Below are 24,974 nucleotides of genomic sequence, written 5' to 3' on the forward strand. Positions count from 1 at the left end.
CGGTGGGTTCTTCTCGGGCGGCTGCCCGGGGTGTCTCGGCTTTACAGAACTCTGCCGAGCAGCTACTTGGTCAGGTTTGAACATGTTTGCAAAGTTTTACAAGTTCGATACTTTGACCTCTGAAGTCCTTCAGTTTGGTCAATCAGTTCTGCAGGAACCTCAGCACTCTCCCACTCAGTTTGGGAGCTTTGGTACTTCCCCATGGTACTAAATGGATTCCCAATATCCCCAAGGACGTAAGAGAAAATAGGATTTTAATTACCTACCGGTAAATCCTTTTCTCGTAGTCCGTAAGGGATACTGGGCGCCCGACTGGTGCTTTCTCATCTTCCTGCACTGTTACTTGGTTAAGTATTCTGGTTGGTTCAGCTGTTGCTGTTCCTGGTTTCAAGTTTGGTTAGCATCGCTTTCCTCTTGTTTTGTGTTTTGTGTGTGCTGGTTCGTAATCTCACCACTTTCCTTATCTATCCTTCTCTCAAAGTATGTCCGTCTCCTCGGGCACAGTTTCCTAGACTGAGTCTGGTAGGAGGGGCATAGAGGAAGGAGCCAGCAGACACTATCAAATTCTTAAAGTGCCTAAGGCTCCTAGTGGGCCCGTCTATACCCCATGGTACTAAATGGATTCTCAGTATCCCCTACGGACTACGAGAAAAGGATTTATTATTAGGTAATTAAAATCCTATTTTAAATACTGATCAGATCACATGTAATGTTAAATTAATACAGGAAGATGCAGATAATTTTGAAGGAACTTTAGTTTTGATGGTTAAACAATTAATTTTTTTTTACTTATTCCAATGAGAAGAAATTTTAACTTATATGATCAATGTTGCAAAAATAAACACCTGCATTTGTCAGATTTCAAAATACATTGTTTATTGATTTATTTTTTATATAAAAATGATAAATGTGCAAAACAAAAGATTGTAATGCCTTAAACCCTCAACAAATTCCAAGTATTATTTGAAATGTCACACCAAATTATCCAGAGTTCATCCTTCTCTTTTCTTCTGACCATCCCTGCACAGGATGAAGGTACAGAGGCACAAACCAAACCTATACAGATAAATCCACTGGCACACATCTCAACAAGCATTAAAGAAAAACGCAAAACGGTTCATTCATCAGGAAAATGCACGAACATTGGCGTGCAAAGAATACCCTTTGCTTGCATACACTTGTCTTTGGTGGGAGCTGTAAAAATGGGGGTAAATACTGTATGAGTACTGTAATTGCTTTGGATAAACACTCAAAAAATGTTTATAATTTTTTTTTTATATATACAGGTTGAGTATCCCTTATCCAAAATGCTTGGGACCAGAAGTATTTTGGATATCGGATTATTCCGTATTTTGGAATAATTGCATACCATAATTAGAGATCATGGCGATGGGACCTAAATCTAAGCACAGAATGCATTTATGTTTCATATATACCTTATACTCACCGCGTGAAGGTTATTTTAGCCAATATTTTTTATAGCTTTGTGCATTAAACAAAGTGTGTGTACATTCACACAATTAATTTATGTTTCATATACACCTTATACACACAGCCTGAAGGTCATTTAATACAATATTTGTAATAACGTTGTGTATTGAGCAAAGTTTGTTTACACTGAGCCATCAGAAAACAAAGGTTTCACTATTTCACGCTCACTCAAAAAATTCCGTATTTCGGAATATTTGGATATGGGATACTCAACCTGTATGTATGTATGTATGTATGTATGTATGTATGTATGTATGTATGTATGTATGTATGTATATATATATATATATATATATATACACACACACACATACATATATACATGTGTGTGTGTGTTGTGTACTGAATACACTGCACCAACTCCTTCTAAAGAGTAACTGGTACTGCTGCGATAGAAAATCTATTTTAAAATATCATATCTCGTACTCTTTCCTGTATTAGTACTTAGGTGTGGTCAGTGAACTGAGAATCCCCACTATTTGCTCTATTGAGCAGAATCAAGATATGTACGATCAACAGGGACCTCTGCTGGTCAGATGCAGTAATAATACCTGTGAGAAATGTAAGGCTAATGAATGGATTTGTTGGGTCGACCCTATATAGGTTGGCACTCATTAGATTGACAGGCACTAGGTCGACACCTGGAAAAGGTCGACATAGTCGGCAGGTCGACATGGAAAAAGGTTGACATGCTTTTTTTTTTACGTTTTCTTCGTAAAGTGACCAAGAACCCCAATTAGTGCACCGTGTCCCTGCGCATGGCTCGTCATGCTTCGGGCAAGGTGCCTCGCTCTGCTCGCCACAGGTTACTATTCCCATTCGTTTTACACATGGATCGTAAAGTATGAAAAAAACTCAGAAAAATGAAAAAAAAATTGTGAAAAACTCATGTCGACCTTTCCATGTGTCGACCTAGTGCGAGTTGACCAATATTGGTCGACCTAATGACTGTCGACCTAAGTAAGGTCAACCTAAGGACCGTATATCAAGGCTAAAACCCCTCTTTCAATTAAGCAAGGCAAGCGACGGCCTATGGGTAGCCAAACAAATTGGCTGATAATTGTTGGATGTAGCAAAGGTGGAGGGCCTGTGAATGTCCCCCTAATGATTGCAAGCTATGTAGTTAGAATGTTCTTCCTGTCCTTTCAACTGCAGCTTGCAAAATAAAGTCGCAAATGTGAAATACAACGGCACTCACAGTAACACCTGTGTCTCTCAGCCCTAACGTGGCAAGTTTTCAGCCTGTAATATGAATGGGAATGAAGACTGTACCTGAGAAATAATGTTCAGCAACATAAGCAAAACTTCCCAAAGTAATTGGCAACGTGACAATTGTCTGAGTACAAGTGACGTTATCTAAGAGCATACTGTAAAAAGCAGATGCTGTATAGAATATTAACCTGGTTAAAGTGCACTGGTCGCTTTTGCACAGTGAGGGCAGCCATCTTGTGTCAATCATTCATGACAATGCGGCTTATTTGTTCACTAGGAAATAATAACAATTTCCTCAGCAATGACACTAGCTCCTCGTGAAGGTATAGGCTGAATATTAGTTCATCACACTACATAGCTTCAGCCACAGTGTGTGGCGAAACAAACACTTTAAGAAATGCTGTAGCAAATACTTGTGTTACACAAAACTGAAAGCTGACTTTACATTGGCTACTGAGACAGTTGCATAAAAAGATGAGATTGGTCAATCATACATCACATGACTTTTCCGGCTAGTGGTTGCAGGGAAACCACAATTGGAAAAGGTTTTTAGAAAAATGCTTTTTTTGTTGGGAAAATGCCAATCCAATCTTTCATATTTAGTAAAATTAAGGGGTCTATTCATGAAGCAGTGAAAAGAGTGGAGAAGTGAGCCAGTGGAGATGTTACCCACGACAATCAGTTTTTAAGTAACATTTGTCGCATGCATTCTATACAATTATATGTAGCAGCTAATTGGTTTCCACTTCCCCACTCTTTTCACTGCTTCATAAATAGACCCCTAATTCAATTTTGAATATAAATCATTTCTTAATTACATAGATTACTAGGAAGTTTTGTTCTATTACACTTTAACACTCCCTTAAAATTCAAACATTATGGGTATAAAACATTTTCCTGATTTCAACAAGTTACAGTGCTAGAGATAAGGATTGGCATTTTAAAAATTGGTGCATTTTGGAACATGCAAATCAAAAAACAGCATCTGATTGACTCCAATCATTTTGTGAGCTCGCTGCACAGGAGAATGAAACCCATCCAATATTGTCGCTTGGGGACACATCCAATTGTGCTTGGAGCAGTCAGGTCCTAGCAATCAGTTTAAGGCAATGGAAAAGGTCGGTCTTGTGGAGGGAGCCCATATTTGGATTATGGAGGAGGCAGTGTAAAAAAGACACAACCTAGACTGCTATTGGCTATTGTGACAAAGGTGTTGATCAGTGACATATGGCTAGCAACAATTATGGTTTCAACGGACTCTACAGGATGTCATTTCGTGATCTACACTACCATGAAAAATTTATATCTCAGTCTGCAACTGTGCCGGTTACCAAACCTGCTGCCAAGTGACAAAGACAACGTTGTACGTACAGCCACTCAATGCTAGAAAGTAAATTGCTAAATACAAATAGATAAAAGAATATATGTGGTATTTGAGAAAGAGCATTTATGGCAACCTCACCTATCGATAGTGTATTACCAAAAATGTATGTAGCAGGCACGTACGCACTGGAAGATCACAAGTATACGCACATGATTATGGCTGAAACAGAAGTAAAAAGATAGGTCAGAAGCGAACGGACAACCTTTTGGTGGCAAGGGAGCGGTGTGGGTCATAAGGAGAGGAGAGGGAGTACACTTAGTTCAGTGGAAACAGAACTCCCTATTTCTACTACATAAAATTAAAGGTCTTTCACAGTCCAGCATTTGAAGCACAGAACATGTCCCATTCATAACATCCAGTTTAGCACAAGCACAGCAGCTCTATGGCTTGCCGATACATCCATGTAAACATCACACTGAACAGGGGTCTTGCATCTAGTTGCAGCCTATTCATCCCTTTTCAATTCCTATTTTTCTTCTTTGCTCTTCCTGGGTACCTGAGGAGTCATCACTGCCAGCACCCTGCCCAAGATGAGGAAGAACACAGCCAGCACGTGAATAGAGAAATAAATGGAGCGCCAATATCGTACAGTGTCGGAGAAGGTGAGCAGGACAAATCCCATACACATGTAGTCATAAGCTCTCATTTTCAGGAACCAGTGCACCCAATCAAACACCAGCTTGCCGGAATCTGAAAGCCGGCGCCTCAAGCCGGCATCCATCGCCCCTTCTGATGCCAGGCACATTGGGATGGTCAGGAAACTCAGATAATAACCAGGGTGGACTCCATGCCAGTAGGCACTGATCAGCATGGTCCAAGCACTCCTGAAAAAAGAGAGGGGGGGGGGGAGAAAAGAGAGAGAGAGAGAGAAAGAGAGAGAGAGAGAGAGAGAGAGAGAGAGAGAGAGAGAGAGAGAGAGAGAGAGAGAGAGGGGGGGGGGGGGTTAATCTCTTACCATTGCAAAATTGGCAAAGGTACGTGTCAGCATTCTTTGTACACAGGAGGACAATTCTGCACATTAATCTCACCCAAACACAAAGGACTTGATGGGGGAATTCTTGTAAATGTACTGCGCCAGCCACCACTGTACAGTCATGTTCCAGCAGCGCATCCCATCTTTCACCTTCACACAAAAATCTGCTCCGTAGCAGTCAATGTTCTTTATCGTCTCGTAGTCATACTCTATGTTCACTTTGGATCCGTCAGCACGTCTACAAAAGGTTAATAAAAGACAATATGTAACAAAAAAATCAATATCTTTGGGTCAGTGGTGCGAAAGTTAATTCATCACAATGGATACCTTTACATCATAAAATAATGATTTATCTTGTTGACTATGACAATGATTAAAAAAAACCTTTAACAGTTATTTATGTCGCTCCCCTTCTTAAATCCATTATGTCAGATAACCATTCCTGCTGAAAAATATTTGTCTAGGATGACTGTTGGGTCATTCTATTCTATTCCTCTTATGCTGCATACACACTGGCCGATATATTGCGGTTCTGTCCGTCAGTGTGTACGAGCGATATGTCTGTGAATGGCGTCGTTCACAAACATATTGCACCGGCCCTACAGCACAGCTGGTGGGTAGTATATCTAATGATAAATTGGCGCATCATGCTGTATGTACGGGCGGTCAGCCGACAGCCCGTACACATGCTGCAGACGTTGGCGGTGATTGACAGCACAACTGGGCGGGCGCATGTAAACACCTGCCCAGTTCCTAACATCAGTCCCGAGAGACCGGGAAGTGTGTATGCACAACACACTGCCCGGTCCATCCATAGATATATCTGCAGGTATCTACTAGTGTATACCCAGCATTACATAGAATATAGGGCATATACTGTATGAAAATAAGGCATATACTGTATGCATGTATAGAAGAAATAAAGCTAAAGATATGAAGGAACTCTCCTGTGACATAGAGAAAAATCTTCGTAACTACAGAAAAATAAAAACAACTGCAGCTCCATCAATAACATAACTCTTAACGGGATCCGGTCAAGATCCTGGCAGTCAAAATACTGACGCCGGAATCCAGACACTACTCGGAATGCCTGCGCCAGGATCCTGACATTGATCACTATCCCGGCGCCCGGATCCTGAATGAGGATTTGATGGGCCTGTGGAGAGGTCTGGCATTGGAGGGGGGAGGTTAGGTTTAGGCACCCCCGGGGATGGTTAGGTTTAGGTGGCGGGGGTAGGGGGCTTTGGGAGGGTTGGGTTTAGTTTGCAGGAATGGGTGGTTAGGGCTAAGCACCACCATGGAAGGATAGGCTGGGAGGGGGGGATTAGGGATAGTATACTCATCTACTAAGTGTCTGGATCCTGAGTGCCAGGATGCCGCTGTTGATATTGTGACTACCGACATCCCAAGCACGGGATCCCTATACCATCCCACTCTAACAATAAAGTATATAGCAATACTGGTCATTTATTACATTATTCTCCATTTTAAAATGGCCTTCATGCTGTTCTTTAAGAGAAATACACACTTGCATGGATAACTGTCATTTCTATTTGTTATTTGAGTATTAAATAATGCATTTTCTGTTTGAAACAACTGGTATTTTAGTGTTACTTATCAATGATAAAGGTTTAGTGACTCATTCATTTTTCTGGTCAGTACTGATTTTCTCAAGCATGAAAAGATGCAATGCAGAAAATGTAAGGCTTCATAGAGGAATGTGACTATGCTGCCTAATCGTGACCATGATGTGAGCACAGTGCTCTGCACCTCTTCCTAGCTGATAGAGTGTGGAAGGTGTGTGCAGGGAAGGCTCAATGATTTCATTATTTTGGATCTGTGGCTGCAAGTGACCGATCATTGGTAAAACCTGACTGTGCGGCTCAGTGTTGCTCATACAATGCAGCACTTGAGGTATGTAAAGGAACCATAGCTAATCTACAATGCACAGCATTTAAGCAATATACAGAAATAGGTATGATTTTCTTTTACTTCCATAATTTCTTTTAGATGAAGCAGTGAACTATACCTCTCCAGTGGAGCATATTCCACAGTTGGTCCCCCGCCAGAACGAGACTTGGCTGCAATGGGATAGGCACCAAAAGCCGCAGCAATACACCCACATTCCGCAAATATCCAGGCCACATAAAATCGCATGCGGAAAACAAAGAATATGGGAACCATATAGAATAGGCGATAGAGGAAGGTGCAATCATAGAACTCATCCATCTTCACATAATCCAGAGGGAAGTAATGTGAAACAATAAGGAACAGAACACCAAATACTGGAGCCGGCTTCAGCCGAATTACCATGGGCTTCCAGCTCGGGATGTCTTGAGAGTTAATTTGGTGTAGCCAGTCATGGTAAGTTTTATACCGATAGAAGGGACCTAGAAAATGAACAGACATTAATTTTTTTTCATCTCATTGAATAAATATTTTGCAATAAGATGGCATTTATAAAAATGAAAAAACAAACAAAAACAACCTGATTGTGCAGATGTGAGTGGCAAATGGCGCCAGGAATGTACAGATGTGTCCCCTTACATCCTTCCTGCAGTCATGCTAAACAGCCCTTCAAGTCGCGCCATGCCATGGCGGGACTCTGTAGAGCGTTGAGTGTCTTTTTTAGCGTCTTTTAACGCGACACTGCATCTTAGATGCAATGTAATATATAAGGGCGCACAAGCAGCCTCTGCTGATTAAAATGATATGCTGCATGCCTATATTCATTGTGTAATAGCGGCTCTGACTGCATCCGAAATTGAACATTACAGTGTTTTCCAGGAAAACTCTGTAGCATAGCATTTTGTATGCAAATACAGTCGCAGTCACACACAGAGTATAGGCATGCAGCATATTACCTATTCAACGAATAAACAAAACTTATCTATGAATTAGGAACATTATGTCCAAAGGATCTTAACATAGACTTTGAACTAAAACCCTTTCTAAAGAACTAAAGAATCCACAAGCACATTTATATATTTTTCTCTACCATCCTTTATGTGATAAATGAAGATCCACAGAAATCTATACACCTAAGTAATCATAAGAGTAGAAACTGCCAGACTCTAAATTGAATATGGTAAATGTTACCCTTAGAATAGAAGCAAATAAAGATTAGCCAGAGAAATGTCACTTTCCTGTTTGTGTCTTTGTTTGTTTTGTTGTATGTACAAATCGTTTTATTTATGATTATTATTTATTCAAAACACATAACCAAAAGGACACCATCCAGTCTATGAAGCCATCAAAATGGCAAGAAATAGTTAATAATAGAGACACAGGGGCAGAAACACACACGGAGCCCGTACGAGCTAAAAAGCAGCCCAAGTAAATCAATCGATTATCTGCAGCATCCTGATGAAGCCGCAAGGCGAAACGCGTAGATTGCAGAGAGTATCGATCGCCGCCAGCCAAGATCCTCATCAAGCGCCGGACACCCAGAACTAAGGGCTCCGGTAAGAAGGAGGAGGACACGGGGAGCAGCGTTACAAGTCTGCCGGCAGACAACTGCATACAGCGCTGCAGCCCAAAGGATTACAAGGACAAACCCGGAAAACCCCAGAGCCGCGATCATAACTACCGTACAGCGGGGAGAACTCCAAAAGGTGACAGGCAGGGAGCACACAGCCAATCAGGAGAGCGCCATGACGTGGCGCTCCCTGATTGGCTGGTGGGACCTTCAGTGACAGTAGTCACGGGGGGCCCCAGCAGTCGGAAAAATAGGATTTTAATACCTAACGGTAAATCCTTTTCTCTTTGTCCGTAGAGGATGCTGGGGACACTTCAAGAACCATGGGGTATAGACGGGATCCGCAGGAGACATGGGCACTTTAAGACTTTCAAATGGTGTGACCTGCCTCTTGCCTCTATGCCCCTCCTCCAGACTCTAGTTTAAGGAACTGTGCCCAGGAAGACGGACATTTAGAGGAAAGGATTTATTGTTAAACCATGGTGAGCATTTTACCAGCTCACACCTTAAGCATGCCGCAGAACGTGACATTCAACAGAACACAAGCCAACGGCATGAAGAATATGCAGCAATATGCTCACAAAAATCGTAACACAACCTGCGTGTAACCACAACCAATAACTGCAGATACAGTACGCACTGGGATGGGCGCCCAGCATCCTCTACGGACTAAGAGAAAAGGATTTACCGGTAGGTATTAAAATCCTATTTTCTCATACGTCCTAGAGGATGCTGGGGACACTTCAACAACCATGGGGTTATACCATGAGAGTGCGGATGACTCTGCAGTACCGAATGACCAAGGTATTAAAACTGCAAAACTTAGCCCAATTTTTTGCTAAATAGCTGCTCAGCAAAGATGCAATGCCGAAACTCTGCGGTCAACCGCCCCAAACGAGCCCACCTGTCTAGTAGAATGGGCCTTCACCTATTTCGGTAACGACAATCCTGCCGTGAGATGAGCATGCTGAACCGTACCACAGATTCAGCGCGCAACGGTCTGCTTGGAAGCAGGACACCCAATCTTGTTGGAAGCAAACAGGACAAACAGAGCCTGTGTTCCTAAACGGAGCCGTCCTGGTGACATAAATTTTCAAAACTCTGACCACATGCAGAGACTTCGATTCAACGGAGGCGACCGTAGCCACCGGCACCAAAAAAGGTTGGTACATGTGGAAAGAAGAAACCACCATTGGTAGAAAATGTTGACGAGTTTCCAACTCTGCGCTATCTTCAAGAAAGATCAAATAAGGTCTCTTGTGAGACCAGACCGCTAACTCAGACACTCGCCTTGCGTATGCCAAGGCCAACCTGACGACCACTTTACAAGTGAGGAATTTCACTCCGCCTTACGTAAAGGTTCAAACCAATGTGATTGAAGGAACTGCAACACCCCATTAAGATTCCCTGGTGCCACTGGGGCACAAAAAAAGAGGTTGGATGTGCAACACTCCCTTCACGACATTCTGAACTTCTGACAAGGAGTCCAATCGATTCTGAAAGAAAACCGATAAGACCGATTTTAATAGTTGAAAACTCTGCCGTAGGAGTCTTCTTGGATTCACACCAAGAAACCTATTTTCTCAAAACACGGTAGTAATGTTTAGACATTACCCCTTGTCTAGTCCGAATAAGTGTGGTAACTATTTCCGTGGAACTAGGATCTGGCGTTCAACCGCCATGTCGTCAAACGTAGCCGCGGTAAGTCCTAATACACGCATGGCCCCTGTCGCAACAGGTCCTCGCGCAAAGGAAAAAGGCCAGGGATCTCCAATGAGTAATTCCTGAGCTCTGGATACCAAGCTCTCCTTGGCCAGTCTGGGACCATGAGGCTTGGCCGAATTTTCTTTGTATGAACCCAGAACTTTTGGAACGAGAGAAAACGTAGGGAATACATATACCGACTGAAAACACCCACAGTGTCACCAGTGTATTCACTGTTCCTGTTTGAGGGTCCCTTGACCTGGAACTCTCAAGCTTCTTGTTGAGACGAGATGCCATCATTCCTACTCGAGGAAATCCCAACGACATGTCACCCCTTCGAAGACTACTTGAAGGAGGTCTCCCCACTCCTGGATGGAAACCGTCTGCTGAAGAGGTCTCCTTCTCAGTCGTCCACTCCTGGAACTGACATCGCTGACAAAGCGTTTGTATGTTTCTCCGTCCAGCGGAAAATCCTTGTGGCTTTTGCCATTGCTGTTCTGCTTTTCGTTTGTAGAAAATCGTTGTAAATGGCCCTTAATTCTAGACCGGTTATGTGGTGACAAGTTTCCAAACTTGACCAACTTCCTTGGAAATTTTCCCCCTGAGTGACCACCCCCCATCCTCAGAGGCTTGCATCCGTGGTCACCAGGATCCAGTCCTGGATCTCGAACCTGCGCCCCTCTAGGAGGTGGGAACTGCGCAGCCACCACAGGAGTGAGATTCCGGTCTTGGAAGACAGGATTATCCTCCAGCGTATATGTGTAGGTGGGAACCGGACCACTTGTCCAACAGGTCCCTCTGGAACACCTTGGCATGGAAACTGTCAAATCGAGTGGCCTCGTAGGCTGCCACCATCTTTTCGGCAACCGATGTATTGATGAAATGACACTCTTGCTGGACTCGGAATTTGTTTTACCAGACTTTGGATCTCCAGAGCCTTTTCCACTGGAAGAAACAAAAACTCTTTTTCTAGTATTATTCCCAAAACAGACAACCGCGTCGTTGGGACCAACAGTGATTCTGGCAAGTTCAGGAGCTAACCCTGTTGATGAAGAACTGACAGGGAGAGTGCAATGTTTTCCACCAACTGGTTCCTTGAACACGCCGTTATCAGGGGATCGTCCCAGTACGGGATAATCGTGACTCCGTAATAGCAACGGAGAACCATCATTACCACTATCACCCTTTGGAGCCATGGACAGACCAACGACAACGTCTGAAATTGGTAATGACACCCCTGAATTGCAAACTTCAGGCAAGCCTAAAGCGGAGGAAAATGTAATTAGGCCTTCTTTGTGTCTACTGAGACCATGAAAAAACTCCCTTTTTCCAGATTGGAGATCACTGCCCTGAGAGATTCCATCTTGGATTTGAATTTCTTTAAGTAGAAAATGAGGGATTTCAGATTTAGAATTGGCCTGACCGAGTCGTCTGGCTTCGGGACCACGGAGAGGCTTGAATAAAAACCTTCTCCCTGTAGTGACAGGGAAAACCAGGTCAATGACCAGATCCTGATACAACCTTTGTATTGTGTCGCATACTACCTCCCCGTCCGGAGGAGAATCGGTAATTTGAAAATTGGTGAGGGGAAACGTCTGGAAACTCCAGTATGCACCCTTGGGACACTATTCGTAAAACCCACGGGTCCAGGTCCATTCCAGGACTGACTGAAGAGTTTTTAGACGTGGTCCCACCGGAGTGGGCTCCCACAAGAGAGTCCCAACGTCATGCGGTGGATGTGACAGAACGAAGGATGATGTCTGCTCCTGTAATCTTGAAGAGGCTGCTAACCTCTTCCCTTTCCTCCACCTGCAAAGAAAAGGGGGATCTGTATCTATTATGCGGAAATGACTGCATCCAACAATGATGCGTCATCGTTCGTTGTGAGGGAACATATGGCAAGAAGGTAGACTTACCAGCGTCATCTGCAGAGATCAAACTAACGAGGCCGTCACCAAACCAGGCTTTACCTTCATAGAAAAGAAAACTCAATTTCTTCTCGGAGTCAGCACCAGCATTCCATTGGTGAATCCACAACGCCCTCCTAGCCGAGACCGCCATGGAATTGGCCTGCGAACCCAAGAGTCCTAAACCCCTTGTAGTCGCATGGCAGTATGCTGCAGTGTCTTAGATATGACCCAACTTAAGGAGTATCCCATCTCTCCCCAGGGTATCTATATCGGATGACAAGGTAACCGACCATTTCTGACTACTACTACTCCCCCATGCACATGCAATAGCAGGTATAATTAACATACGCGTGGACACAACTTGAATATAACGTAGCTTCCTGCATACGATCCTTTGTGACAGGGCCCCCTGCAGAACAGGGGGTAACACCCACTTTATCCTTTCCGCGGCGGGAAAAGAATAAACACTCGGAAATTTCTCGAGGATTTGAAACCATCTTGTCAGGGCTGACCCCGATTTTGTTCAACAGAGCGCTCAGCACCTGAGAAGGAGGACCTTTACCTCAGCATTCATTATAAATTTCTAGAAATATATATATATATATATATATATATATATATATATATATATCCAAACCCATACACACATATATCCATATACACACACATATATATATATATATATATATATATAAAGAAATAACTTTTTGTCAGGGACAGCAGGATCCCTAGTGACGTTAATACGTTCTTAATGTGTATGAAACATATACTGAATGCTGTATATTATTTTGTGGATCTAATCAGGAAACATTTCGGTCGACAGAAGAACAATATTCAAGTCGATAACCGGGAGTAGTAACTGGGCAAAATAACCATTTTTGCGACCCCAGGGGGTCTGAGGGAAATATATTCTATGAATATGACACCCTCCATAAATATTACTACGTCTGTGTCTGGGTCACAGCTTTACAATCTTACTATACATATATACATATAGGTATATTGGTGGTGCCGACAGGGTCACCCACACACTTCTGTGTCCCCATATAGTTTTCTCGTGAAAAACATATACCGCCATGTTGACACTTTTTTTTTATGTACCATGTATCATCATGAGTCGGCGGTGCCGACAGGGTCACTCCCACAACCGTTTGTAGCAGAGCACTCAGCCTCAGACATGCCGACACACGTGTAGGAAACTCCCACCGACATTACACTGGCTATAAGAGAAGGACTCCAGTAAACTCTGTCAGGGAACACAAAGGGAGTTTACCAGCTCACCACCCAGTGCTCAATCCCTTATATATTGTGCTTTATTATGAACTTATCTTGCACCAATCAACTGTGCCCCCCTTCGTTTTTCACCCTGTTATGTACAGTAGTGTTTTGGAAGGATCAGCGTCTCTGTGGAGAGAAAATGGCGCTGATGTGAGCTGTGAGGGCTAAGCCCCGCCCCCTCAATGGCGCACTTCAGCCCCGCTATTTCTTTAATATATTTATACTGGCAGGGGTTTGATATAGAGCCAAGGCACTCATATTAGTATTTGCCAGTCTTTATTTGAGGATTTATATGCTGCCCAGGGTGCCCCCCCCACCCCCCCGCACGCCCTGCACCCTACAGTGCCGCTGTGTGTGGGAGCATGGCGCGCAGCGCGGCCGCTGTGCGGTACCTCAAAAGCCGTCACTGAAGTCTTCTGATCTTCTTCTACTCACCTGTCTTCTGACTTCTGGCTCTGCAAGTGGGGTGACGGCGGGCTCTGGGAATGAACCCCTAGGCGTACCTAGTGTTCCAAACCCTCAGGAGCTAATGGTGTCCTGTAGCTAGAGAAACAGAGCCTTTAAACTCATCAGAAGTAGGTCTGACTTCTCTCCCTTAAGTCCCACGATGCAGGGAGACTGTTGCCAGCAGTTCTCCCTGAAAATAACAAACCTAACATAAGTCTTTTCCGAGAAACTCAGTAGAGCTCCTCCGTGTGCATCCAGTCTGCCTGAGCACAGATCTAAAACTGGAGTCTGGAGGAGGGGCATAGAGGGAGGAGCCAGGTCACACCATTTGAAAGTCTTAAAGTGCCCATGTCTCCTGCGGATCCCGTCTATACCCCATGGTTCTTGAAGTGTCCCCAGCATCCTCTAGGATGTATGAGAAAAGGGGTTTCATGTGTAAACATGGAACCCCTTTAGTGCGAGGGTTCGGGTTTTGTCGTTTTCTTTTGTTTTTTTTTAACCCCCTGGATGCTACATGGGCTGAAGAGGACCGAACTTCACCGGATAATAGGTGAGTATTTTGGGCATCTTTTCACAGGTCCACGGTGGATTCTACGGGACAAGGGGACCGAGGTGCTCCATTGGATTGGAGGCAAGTATGTGTGTGTAAGTGTGCATGTATGTAAAATAAAGCTTTACTTTCACGGGGTGTGTGTTGTGTTTTTTGGGGGGTATTTGTTTTGTAATAGAACTACAGGTACCAGTGGGCCCGTTCTTTCACCGCATGCTGGTACTTGTGGCTCTCCAAGTACCAACTTGCGGGGGAGGCTTGCTGGGACTTGTAGTTCTCCTACAAAAAACAATATTCTATTTTTTACACAAAGGCTATCAGCCTCCCATCCACCGCCCACGGATGTGTGGGGGAGGACTGGGGGACGACGACGACAGCCTCGGGCTTCACCCTTGGGTGGCTGGGGGGGGGGGGGCCTTGATTAATGGGTCCCCACTCCTCAGCCAGGGGTGACTAGTTGGGGGGGGGGGGGGTAATGCCATGGTCGTAGAGACCTATATAAAAGTGTCCCCTCGGCTGTGGCATTATCTCTCTGACTAGTGGAGCCCGGTGCTGGTTTGAAAAATACGGGGGACCCCTACATCTTTTTCCCCCCGTATTTTTTGAACCAGGACCGGACACAGAGCCCGGGGCTGGTTGTTTAAATATGGGGGTACCCTACGCAATTTTCCCCCTGTATTTTTACAACCAGGACCGGCTCAAAGAGGGCGAGGCAGGTTATGCTTAGGGGGGGGGGACCCCACGCAATTTTTTTTTTACATTTTTAACAGTTTAAACACCTCATCAAGTACACAATGAAGCCCTGCACGGATCTCACTGATCCGGCCAGGCTTCAATGTGTTATGTCCGGCAGTGTTTTACTAATCACTCCCGTAAAACACTGCCCGACAATACGATTCACATCGACATCGGAAAATCCGAACATAGACAACTCGGCAGCTTAGTAAATTACCGAAAATGGATTCAAAAAGTTGCAGTAAAAGACGACCGATAAAAATCGAGATTAAAATCCCTTCAAATTGGCACAAAACACGATTTTTAATAAATATACCCCCGGGAGCCCATATGCCCGCCTACCGCTGCAACCCTTTCAAACCTTTCAAAATTGAATATGACTTTCTTTTTCTTGCTGCCCACATAAACTTAGACCTTGATTATTTGGCCCAGTTGGGATTCTGAGTTTGACATGCCTGAGTTACAATAATAATATATCAAAACATTATGTAGGAAATAGTTTCCATTTAGAACTTTTCGGGACCTTAGCTACAAATGACAAAAAGGGTTTTTATTTTTTCTCCAATACTGATCTATGGCACCCAACTGTAATATGAATATGACTTACAACATTTGGCTGGTGCTGTGGTGGATAATAATGTAAAAGAATGACAGCTGCAGGGCAAATTAGATTGTACAGCACAAAGTTGTAACGTCATAAAACTTAAGATGGGTACACACTAGGCGATATGTCATCCAATCCAATCGTCTAGTGTGTACCCACTACTGTGTGTTCCCGCTGGTCGTTTGCCAGGTCATCCTGTTGGGCGCCGCACACCAGGCGGGACGACCCGGCAAACGACGGCCCGCACTGGAATGCGGGCCGTATGTTAACGATATATCACGTGATATTTCCTTCAGTGTGTATCCCGTTGGCTGGGTTCACACATCATCAAGTGTGTACCCAACTTTATTTCCACAAACTATGCAGCAGGGAACATGTGGGTGAAGTGGCCAATCTCACCACAAACTCACCAGCACAACAGTCATATTTTATGAATTTAATCAGGAGTCAATTATAGACTAGCTAATCCCTCTTTTAATTAAAATTACATATTTGTGTATAGAAGCAGCATTGCTGATTGGAGGAATGCAGCAATGAGCCAGTGGCTGCAATGACTTTATACACAGCGGCTGTGCGACAATATGCTAATGCCGCAGAAGGTGTCTTGTGTAAATAGATGCCCAGTGCCAGCTTCTCTGATTCTCTGCTGCGTATGAAGACGCAGCACCCGATCATCTGTGTGAACATCTCATTAGCAGTCTGGGAAAGTCAGCTGCCGGGGCCAACGAAGCTACGATCAAGGACACAGCCAATGACTTCAGCACTGTCAGAAAATGGGGACAATGCGCCCTGGTTTCTGGAATGCTCCCAGTCATCGCCCCAAATGCCAGCACCATGTCAATCATGCTAGCGGCTTTTTGGGGCACGAAGAGCAACATTACAGAAACAGATCTGCATACACGCAGTGCGGCTCCTACGCATATTTGCAAACATCGGAGATATACGTAAATATCAAATTCACATAAATCCTTGAATCAGGCTCATTGCTTCTTAGAACTATGGTATGCAGAGTCCACTACTGAAAATAGGATTTTGGTACTTACCAGGTAAATCCTTTTCTTTGAATCCATAGGGGGCACTGGAGTACTCTTGGGATATGGACGGCTTAGCAGAAACAAAGGCACTGAATATTTAAATTTAGAACTCTCCACCCCTCCATATCCCAGAGTACCTCAGTGTACGACCTCAGTGTTTTTTACTGAGCGAACAGGAACTATATAGAGAGGTTGACAATGGAGAATTCCTATAACATAACGGACAACAACAAAGTTGACACATAACGTTACTGTCAACTAAACAGTTGACACCATAACCGATAGACCCTTATAATTTGAACCAATCGGTGAAAATGTGTTACCATAAGCTCCTCTGAGCTTAATACAACCCAGGTAAAACTGCTCTGGGTGGGCGTCCAGTGCCCCCTATGGATTCAAAGAAAAGGATTTACCTGGTAAGTACCAAAATCCTATTTTCTTTTTCATCCACTAGGGGTCACTGGAGTACTCTTGGGACGTAGCAAAGCTTCCCTCGTGGGCGGGAGAGCTGTTTGACACCTGTAACAGTAGGCGGCCAAAGCTAGATGCTGATGCCGCAACCGTTTCATAACGCGTAAACGCGCACAAACGTGTGCACTGAAGACTATGTAGCCGCGTTGTAGATGCTCTACGACCAACTGGTCATGACATTCCCACAGAACCTGTGGAATGAGCTATTACTGACGTAGGCGACTGTAACTTAGCCTTAAAGTAAGCCTGACTTGTAGTCATTTTTATCCAACTGGATAATGTCTGCTGAGAAACTGGCTAACCCCAGTTGGCAGCATCATAGAGAACAAACAACGTATCCGTATTACGAACTGTAGACGTTCGGGACATATAGACGCGTAATGCGTGTACCACATTCAGAATTCTAGAATGTGCCGTTAACACAGGAACCACTATTGGTTTATTGATGTGAAAAATAAGAAATCGGAATTCGTCCGAAGTTCTGCTTTGTTATGAGAAAACCCAAATACGGTGGCTTGGAATACAAGGCACCCAAATGTGTAAACAAAACCCTTGCCGAAGCTAAGGCTAGAAGAAAAAACGTTTTCCAAGTGAGAAACTTAATCCCCATTTGTTGTAAGGGTTCAAAATATGAAAACTGTAAGAAATCTGAACCCAGCTTCAAGTCGCATGGCGCTGTAGGTGGGATAAATGGAGGCTGCACTTTGATGACACCTTGTAGAAAAGTGTGTACCGACGCAATAGAGTCAAAAGTCTTTGAAAATAAATTGACTACACAGATACCTGCACCCTTAGTGCAGATAAACGCAGTTCTCCATCCCACCCCGTCTGTAACATAACAGAATACGGGTAACTTGAAAGATGATGTCGGAAACTTCCGAGCTTCACACCCACCTATATAGGCACACCAAATTTTGCAATAATGAGCTGCCGTAAGCGGCTTCCTAGTTCGTAACATGGTTGGTATAACCAATACTGTAATGCCCTCGTAACATGGTTGGTATAACCAATATTGTAATGCCCTATATCTTTCCTTAAGAGGGCGTCTGAACCACCACCCCGTCAACCGCAGCCGCGGTACATAGGTAAATAGGGGTAAAAGAACGGTCCCTGTTGTAACAGGTTGGACGTATTATGAGCGGCAAAGATCGTGTGCGAGTATTCCTTGGAGATTCGAGAAGCAAGCTCTCCGAACCCCATGAGATATCACTAGTATGACTGTGACGTAACTGTCTTATGATCCGTTTTAGCAACGGAGAGAGCAGCGGAAAACGGTGGAGCCAGATACACGAGGCTGTATGACCACACGAATGTGAGAGCCTCCCCCGCCACTGCCCTTGTGATCTGTCGTTCTGTACACATACTGAGCGTTTGTAATTGTGGCGAGATGCCATCATGTACACCTGAGGGTAACCCCCCCTGTGGATCCACATGTGAAACACCTTTGGATTTAATGCCCAGTTTCCTGGATGAAAATCCCGACGGGTGAAATCATCTGTCTAACAGATGTCCACTCCCGGAATGAACCCCGTCGACAACATCACCTAATGGTGTTCTGGGCAATTGAGGATTCGAGCTACCTTCCGCATTGCCATGCGGCTTCTCGGTCCTCCCTGGTTGTTGTGTATGCAACTCCCGTTGCGTTGTCTGACTGCACTTGGACAGACTGAAAGCGAAGCATGTAGTGCATTGTAAATTGCACGGAGTTCCAGGACATTTATAGACAGCAATCTGTCGTGATCCGTTTTAGAACCCCTGTCGCTGACCTTTTTAACTACAACTCCTCAACCTCTGAGACTCTCGTCCAGAGTATATACACCCTCGGCCCCCTGTGGGAAACGCGAATGAAACCCGGGGAACTAAAGCGCTTTGAAAACACATCATTGTTCCTAATAGGCGAATACACCAATATACCGCTAGTGTGCGTGGCTTTTGCACTAATTGTACTAGATGGTATATTTGTTCTTCCTGGTGTAGTAGGTAAATTTCTTTGATTTACCGTATTTAATCATACCTAGGAATTGAAGTCGTTCAGACGGAATTAGATGCGATTGTTTTTGAACTTGACCTGCCACCGTGGTGTACGTTAGTAGCGCAAGTAAGAGGAACCTCTGTTGAGACAGAGTTCTTATGAGCAGATCGTCTAAGTATGGAACGATTGTCACCGCCAGGGCTCTGAGATGAGCTATCATCACCAACATCACTTTGGTGAATACACGAGGCGTTGATAAGAGGCCAAACGGTAGAACCTAAAAATGGTTAATGGTTGTGGCGTATTGCAACACGCAAGAACCTGTGATGCGGTGACCAAACGTGAATGGGTAAATACACATTGTGAAGATCAAGCGCAATCATGCAATCTTGTGGCTCCAAATATGCAAGTACTAACTGCCGTAAAACCATTTGCAACTGTAGTAAGTGACTTGCTGATTGAGACTGCGACGGAGCCCTCCGGCTTCGTTACCCCAAACAGAGGGGAATAAATAGCCCTGACTCTGTTGGTGTACCAGGTCTGGAAATAAAAACAGCTGAAACCAGCAGAGACTGAATGGCCACCTGGCAAAACGCCTAGCTTCGTCCGACAGAGGCAGTATGTTAAACTGTAAATAGCGGATACATCCATGAGTGGATGTTTGGAAACCCGGCAAATGTAACGTGTAAAGGCGCGCTTCCACAATTGGAAATTCTAGATGGCCTGAGAGGCCGTTAAGCCACTGGCTTGTTGACTTTAGCACCCTGGCGTTACCAGTCGTGACTGTTTTTGTACCACAGCCTTGAAAAGACTGAAGTCTAAAGGGATTAAACGTCGGCCAAAGTATTTTCGTTTTGATACCGGAGGCCTGAATATCAAATTTAGGACCAAACAACTTCTGGCCTTGTTTTGGTGAAACTAGCGACGATGAAAAGCGAGAATCGAGATAACAGGTGTCAGCAGAAGCTTTACAGAGATACTCTGCAGCTTTTTATTAACAGTGATCGTCATTGTTTCCATACATAGAGCGTCTAGTAACCCAAATGTATCCTTGTCACAGACGAATTCACCAATGACGGATTGTCCCATTTAGATGTGGAAACGGGTAAATAGGGTTAAATGTTAGTCAGATATTCTAAATAATAACTCATTGAAGATTTGTTGTTTATGAAAATCGACAGATTAGATGTTAAAGTCTACTTAGTCTCTGTAACAATTGAGACACTGACTTACTGGTTATTAGCAATGTATGGTTGTCAAAACCCCGCACTATCTGACTGCTGGTCTAATGTACCCTTCTCACTAGTAGGTATCGTTGTGAGAATTGACATATAATTGTCAGATTAAATTATAAGACCAGTTAAATTAACACCTTGGTACCCAAAGGGAAAATTGGACCTTTGGAAACACTGAGACTCCTTTGTTAGAGCTGGCGGAGTGACTTCCGAGACTCCGATGTTACCGCTCCTGTCGAGCGGAGTTATGCTTAACATAGGATCTAGGACTGACACGGCTTCCAGAGTGGAAACGTACAAACCAACATAATTTGTGGTAGATTTATGTACAGCCATTGTAGTAAACCTTATATGTAGTCTGTGTTGGAGGCTTACCCTACAGACAGACACCACAATAGCCAAAGTAACAGACACTTGCACTAATTAGTAAAATGTTTACTTAAGGTGCGTAATATATATATATATATATATAGCTATGGCTAAATACAGTTTACATGGGCCTATGTGAAACCTGAACCAAATTTCCCACTAACACCCCTGCGTCCTCCGGTGGCGTAGAGATGTAGTGTAGGAATGTTCTGGAATTACCACTGGAAGAAACATGATTAAAAATGGCCCCCATGCCATGCTTACATTGAAACTCATAGGAGAAGTTACAATACCTGCTGCCACTGAGAATCACAGTCTAGTATACACTGATATTCTAGTATACACTCACATGCAGGTTACAATACAATCACAGGCAGGTCATATTTAATATAAGCTCTGCCTGCAGTTATTATGTATTAATATCTTCTATAGATAATCTGTTATTATTAATAAATTCTATAGATAATATAGATATATATATAGACTCAACAGCCTATTACACTTGTAGCATTTGGCAGCTGCAGCCACGCAGTAATCTGCCAGATCCCCCACTCCCTCCCCCTTCCCTGTACTCCCTGTAGCACAGCGCTACAGCGCTCAGCGCTACAGTCTCAGCGGGGAGCCGGGAAGCTTATTGCAGGGAGGCGAAGGACCCAGAGCAGCAGTGATCGGCTGGCCGGAGCGCGGCGTCGCTAGGCAAGCTGCGCGGGTCTTTTTGTCCGAGACTCCGATCTTACTGAAAACACCGCTGACGGATCGAAGCTCTGTGCGGCGGGTCTCCCTGTGTGAGCACCGCTGGCGGTTGTGGCGGGCGGCGTGCGGGAGGAAGAATCGCCTGTTGGGGGACGGAGCGTGGAGCGTCTGAGCGGCAGACAGGGCACTGGCGTTACAGCGGTCGGCTTTACCCACGGACCCCACACAGCGGGACGGCAGCCTGCGCTGACCGTCCCGTTTCCCCAGCATACCTTTTGTAGAAAGGTCTGCCTTCATGCTGCGACGGGCTTCTATCTGAAAGCTCTGTCCAGCTTCTCAGATCATGGCTGCGACGGGGCTTCTATGTGTAAGCTCCGTCCAGCTGTTCAGGTGATGGCTGCGACGGGGCTTCTATTTGTAAGCTCCGTCCAGCTTGCAGTAGACAGTGGGCTGCCTGTGGCTGTGAGGGTGCTCTTTGTGAGGACCGACACGCCATGCGCTGCCTTGCAGCGGCACCATCCCGGACCCATGTTTTTATAGAAACTGGGAAGGGAAGTGTAAAAATTAAAAATGAAAAAGTAAAAATGAAAAATTAATAAAATCTTCCACAAAGTGTGGGAACTCCCACAAGCCGTTTGTTAGTGCTTTGAGCACGGAAAAAACACTGAGGTCGTACACTGAGGTACTCTGGGATATGGAGGGGTGGAGAGTTCTAAATTTAAATATTCAGTGCCTTTGTTTCTGCTAAGCCGTCCATATCCCAAGAGTACTCCAGTGACCCCTAGTGGATGAAAAAGAAATGTGGTCAGACTCCAAAAGTACTCAGTCCTCAAACATTAACAAGCTGCAGTGATCGTCGTATCAGCTGTTACAGTATCTGCAGCACCTTCACATATAAGATGGGAAATGGTAACCTACCTTATAATAGGATTTTAATTATCTACCGGTAAATCCTTTTCTCGTAGTCCGTAGAGGAAGCTGGGGTCCACATTAGTACCATGGGGTATAGACGGGTCCACCAGGAGCCATTAGCACTTTAAGAGTTTGAGAGTGTGGGCTGGCTCCTCCCTCTATGCCCCTCCTACAAGACTCAGTCTAGAAACTGTGCTCGAGGAGACGGACATCTTCGAGAGAATGATTATACACAGATTGTGGCGAGATTCATACCAGCTCACACATACAAGGCAAACTAAGCTAACTAGCTTGGAACTCAGCAACTGCTGAACATTACTTACCAAGTAACAATGCAGTACGTAACCAAAACAAAGAAGTACTGAACCAGATAACCACTGCAGGAAAACGAAGCGCTGGGCGGGCGCCCAGCATCCTCTACGGACTACGAGAAAAGGAATTACCAGTAGGTAATTAAAATCCTATTTTCTCTTACGTCCTAGAGGATGCTGGGGTCCACATTAGTACCATGGGGATGTACCAAAGCTCCCAGAACGGGAGGGAGAGCACGGAGGATCCTGCGGAACCAATTGACCAAACTTTAGGTCCTCAGAGGCCAAAGTATTGAACTTGTAGAACTTTGCAAACGTGTTTGACCCCGACCAAGTAGTTGCTCGGCAGAGTTGTAATGCCGAGACACACCGGGCAGCTGCCCAGGAAGAACCCACCTTACGAGTGGACACGGCAAGCCTGCCGTAGAATACGCATGCTGGATAGTGAACCTGATCCAACGAGAGATCGTCTGCTTAGAAGCAGGACACCCAATTTTCTTGGGATCATACAGGACAAACAGAGTCCAATTTTCTGGACGAGCAGTCCTCCTCACATAGATTTTTAGAGCCCTTACAACATCTAAGGACTTTGATGAAATTGAGGAGTCAGTCGCAACTGACACCACAATAGGTTGGTTGATATGAAATGCCGACACAACCTTCAGAAGAAACTGCTGACGTGTCCGAAGCTCAGCTCTATCTTCATGGAAGATCAAGTATGGGCTTTTACATGACAAAGCCCCCAACTCCGACACACGTCTGGCAGAAGCTAAGGCCAATGAAGTGACAGCCTTCCACGTGAGAAACTTGACCTCGACCTCCTGTAGAGGCTCAAACCAATCTGACTGGAGGAACTGCAACACCACGTTAAGATCCCAAGGTGCCGTAGGCAGTACAAAGGGAGGTTGCATGTGCAGAACTCCCTTCAAAAAAGTCTGAACCTCAGGGAGGGCAGCCAACTGTTTCTGGAAGAAAATGGATAGAGCCAAAATTTGGACCTTTATGGATCCTAACCTCAGGCCCATATCCACCCCTGCTTGCAGGAAAAGGAGAAAACGTCCCAGTTTAAACTCCACCGCAGGAAGCTTCTTGGACTCACACCAAGACACATATTTTTTCCAAATACGATGGTAATGTTTAGACGTTACCCCTTTCCTAGCCTGTATCAGGGTAGAAATAACCTTGTTCGGAATGCCCTTCCAAGCTTGTATCTGGCGTTCAATCTCCATGCCGCCAAATGTAACCGCGGTAAATCTTGATAGGCGAACGGCCCCTACTGCAGCAGGTCCTCCTGAAGGGGAAGAGGCCTCGGCTCTTCTAGCAGTAGATCCAGAAGATCCGTGTACCAAGCCCTTCTCGGCCAGTCCGGAGCAATGAGGATTGCCTGTACTCTTGTGCTCCTTAAGAGTTTGAGAACTCTTGGAATGAGTGGAAGTGGAGGAAACACGTACACCAACTGGAACACCCACGGAGTCACTAGGGTGTCCACTGTCAAAGTCGAAAAATATCATGATTCACATGCCTTGTACTAACCCCATGCACATGCCCGCTGCGCGTGCACACGCTCTGCCGTGCGTATGCATATTCGCACTTTGCGTAATGGAGCTTCTAAGGCCGTGCGCTTTGGCGCGTGGTATGCGCATTTACGGTAGAGTTTGTGAGCGTGTAGTGGGCGACTCGATCATAGCATATTTAACCCATATAGTGTGTTTTATAGTTAATATTCCCCTAGACAACGTCAGCAAGTATGTTTAGTTTAAACGGTTCTTGGACAGAGAGATTCCTCTTTACATGATAGGAAGGGTCAGAGAAAGGTTGAAAGGTGGTGTCTAGTATCCAGCTGTAGGGTATTTTAAGGGTAACATTTCGGTGTTAGTTAGGAAAAGATCGCTCGCTCCTGCGTATAGTTATGTACAAAAGTAGTTTATGGACATTAATTGTATTTTGCTGTTTATTACACATGCGGGGGGAATCCAGAGGATACCACCCACTACAGCAGTTGGGGAAAGACACAGCCCACCTGTTCAAATCTACCTATGACCTTTGTTATAATGCAGAGACACATTCCTGTGTCCAATGAACAATGAGATTGTAGGAACCATTGTATTGTGAATGTATGCTGTGTATATAAAGACCAGCATTGCCTGGCCAGTCACTCACTCTCTCAAAAGGCTTTCTCTTTGAATGCTGAGGGCTGGAATCCAGGACGCG

General features: G+C 44.7%; 1 protein-coding gene across 1 annotated transcript in view; it reads right to left on the bottom strand.

Annotated features, from left to right (window-relative positions):
• Nucleotides 1-850: 850 nt before the first annotated feature.
• Nucleotides 851-24,974, bottom strand: part of MBOAT7 (membrane bound O-acyltransferase domain containing 7) — a 94,157-nt gene continuing 70,033 nt past the window's right edge. The window contains exons 6-8 of the mRNA XM_063942871.1: nt 7,090-7,450; nt 5,116-5,298; nt 851-4,911 (exon numbers count right to left, since the gene is read on the bottom strand). Coding sequence (XP_063798941.1) covers nt 4,554-4,911; nt 5,116-5,298; nt 7,090-7,450 — 902 coding nt within the window. The 3' untranslated portion in view covers nt 851-4,553. The remainder of the gene's footprint in view (nt 4,912-5,115; nt 5,299-7,089; nt 7,451-24,974) is intronic.

This window comes from Pseudophryne corroboree, chromosome 10, assembly GCF_028390025.1.
Source record: "Pseudophryne corroboree isolate aPseCor3 chromosome 10, aPseCor3.hap2, whole genome shotgun sequence".
Classification (NCBI taxonomy): Eukaryota; Metazoa; Chordata; class Amphibia; order Anura; family Myobatrachidae; genus Pseudophryne; species Pseudophryne corroboree.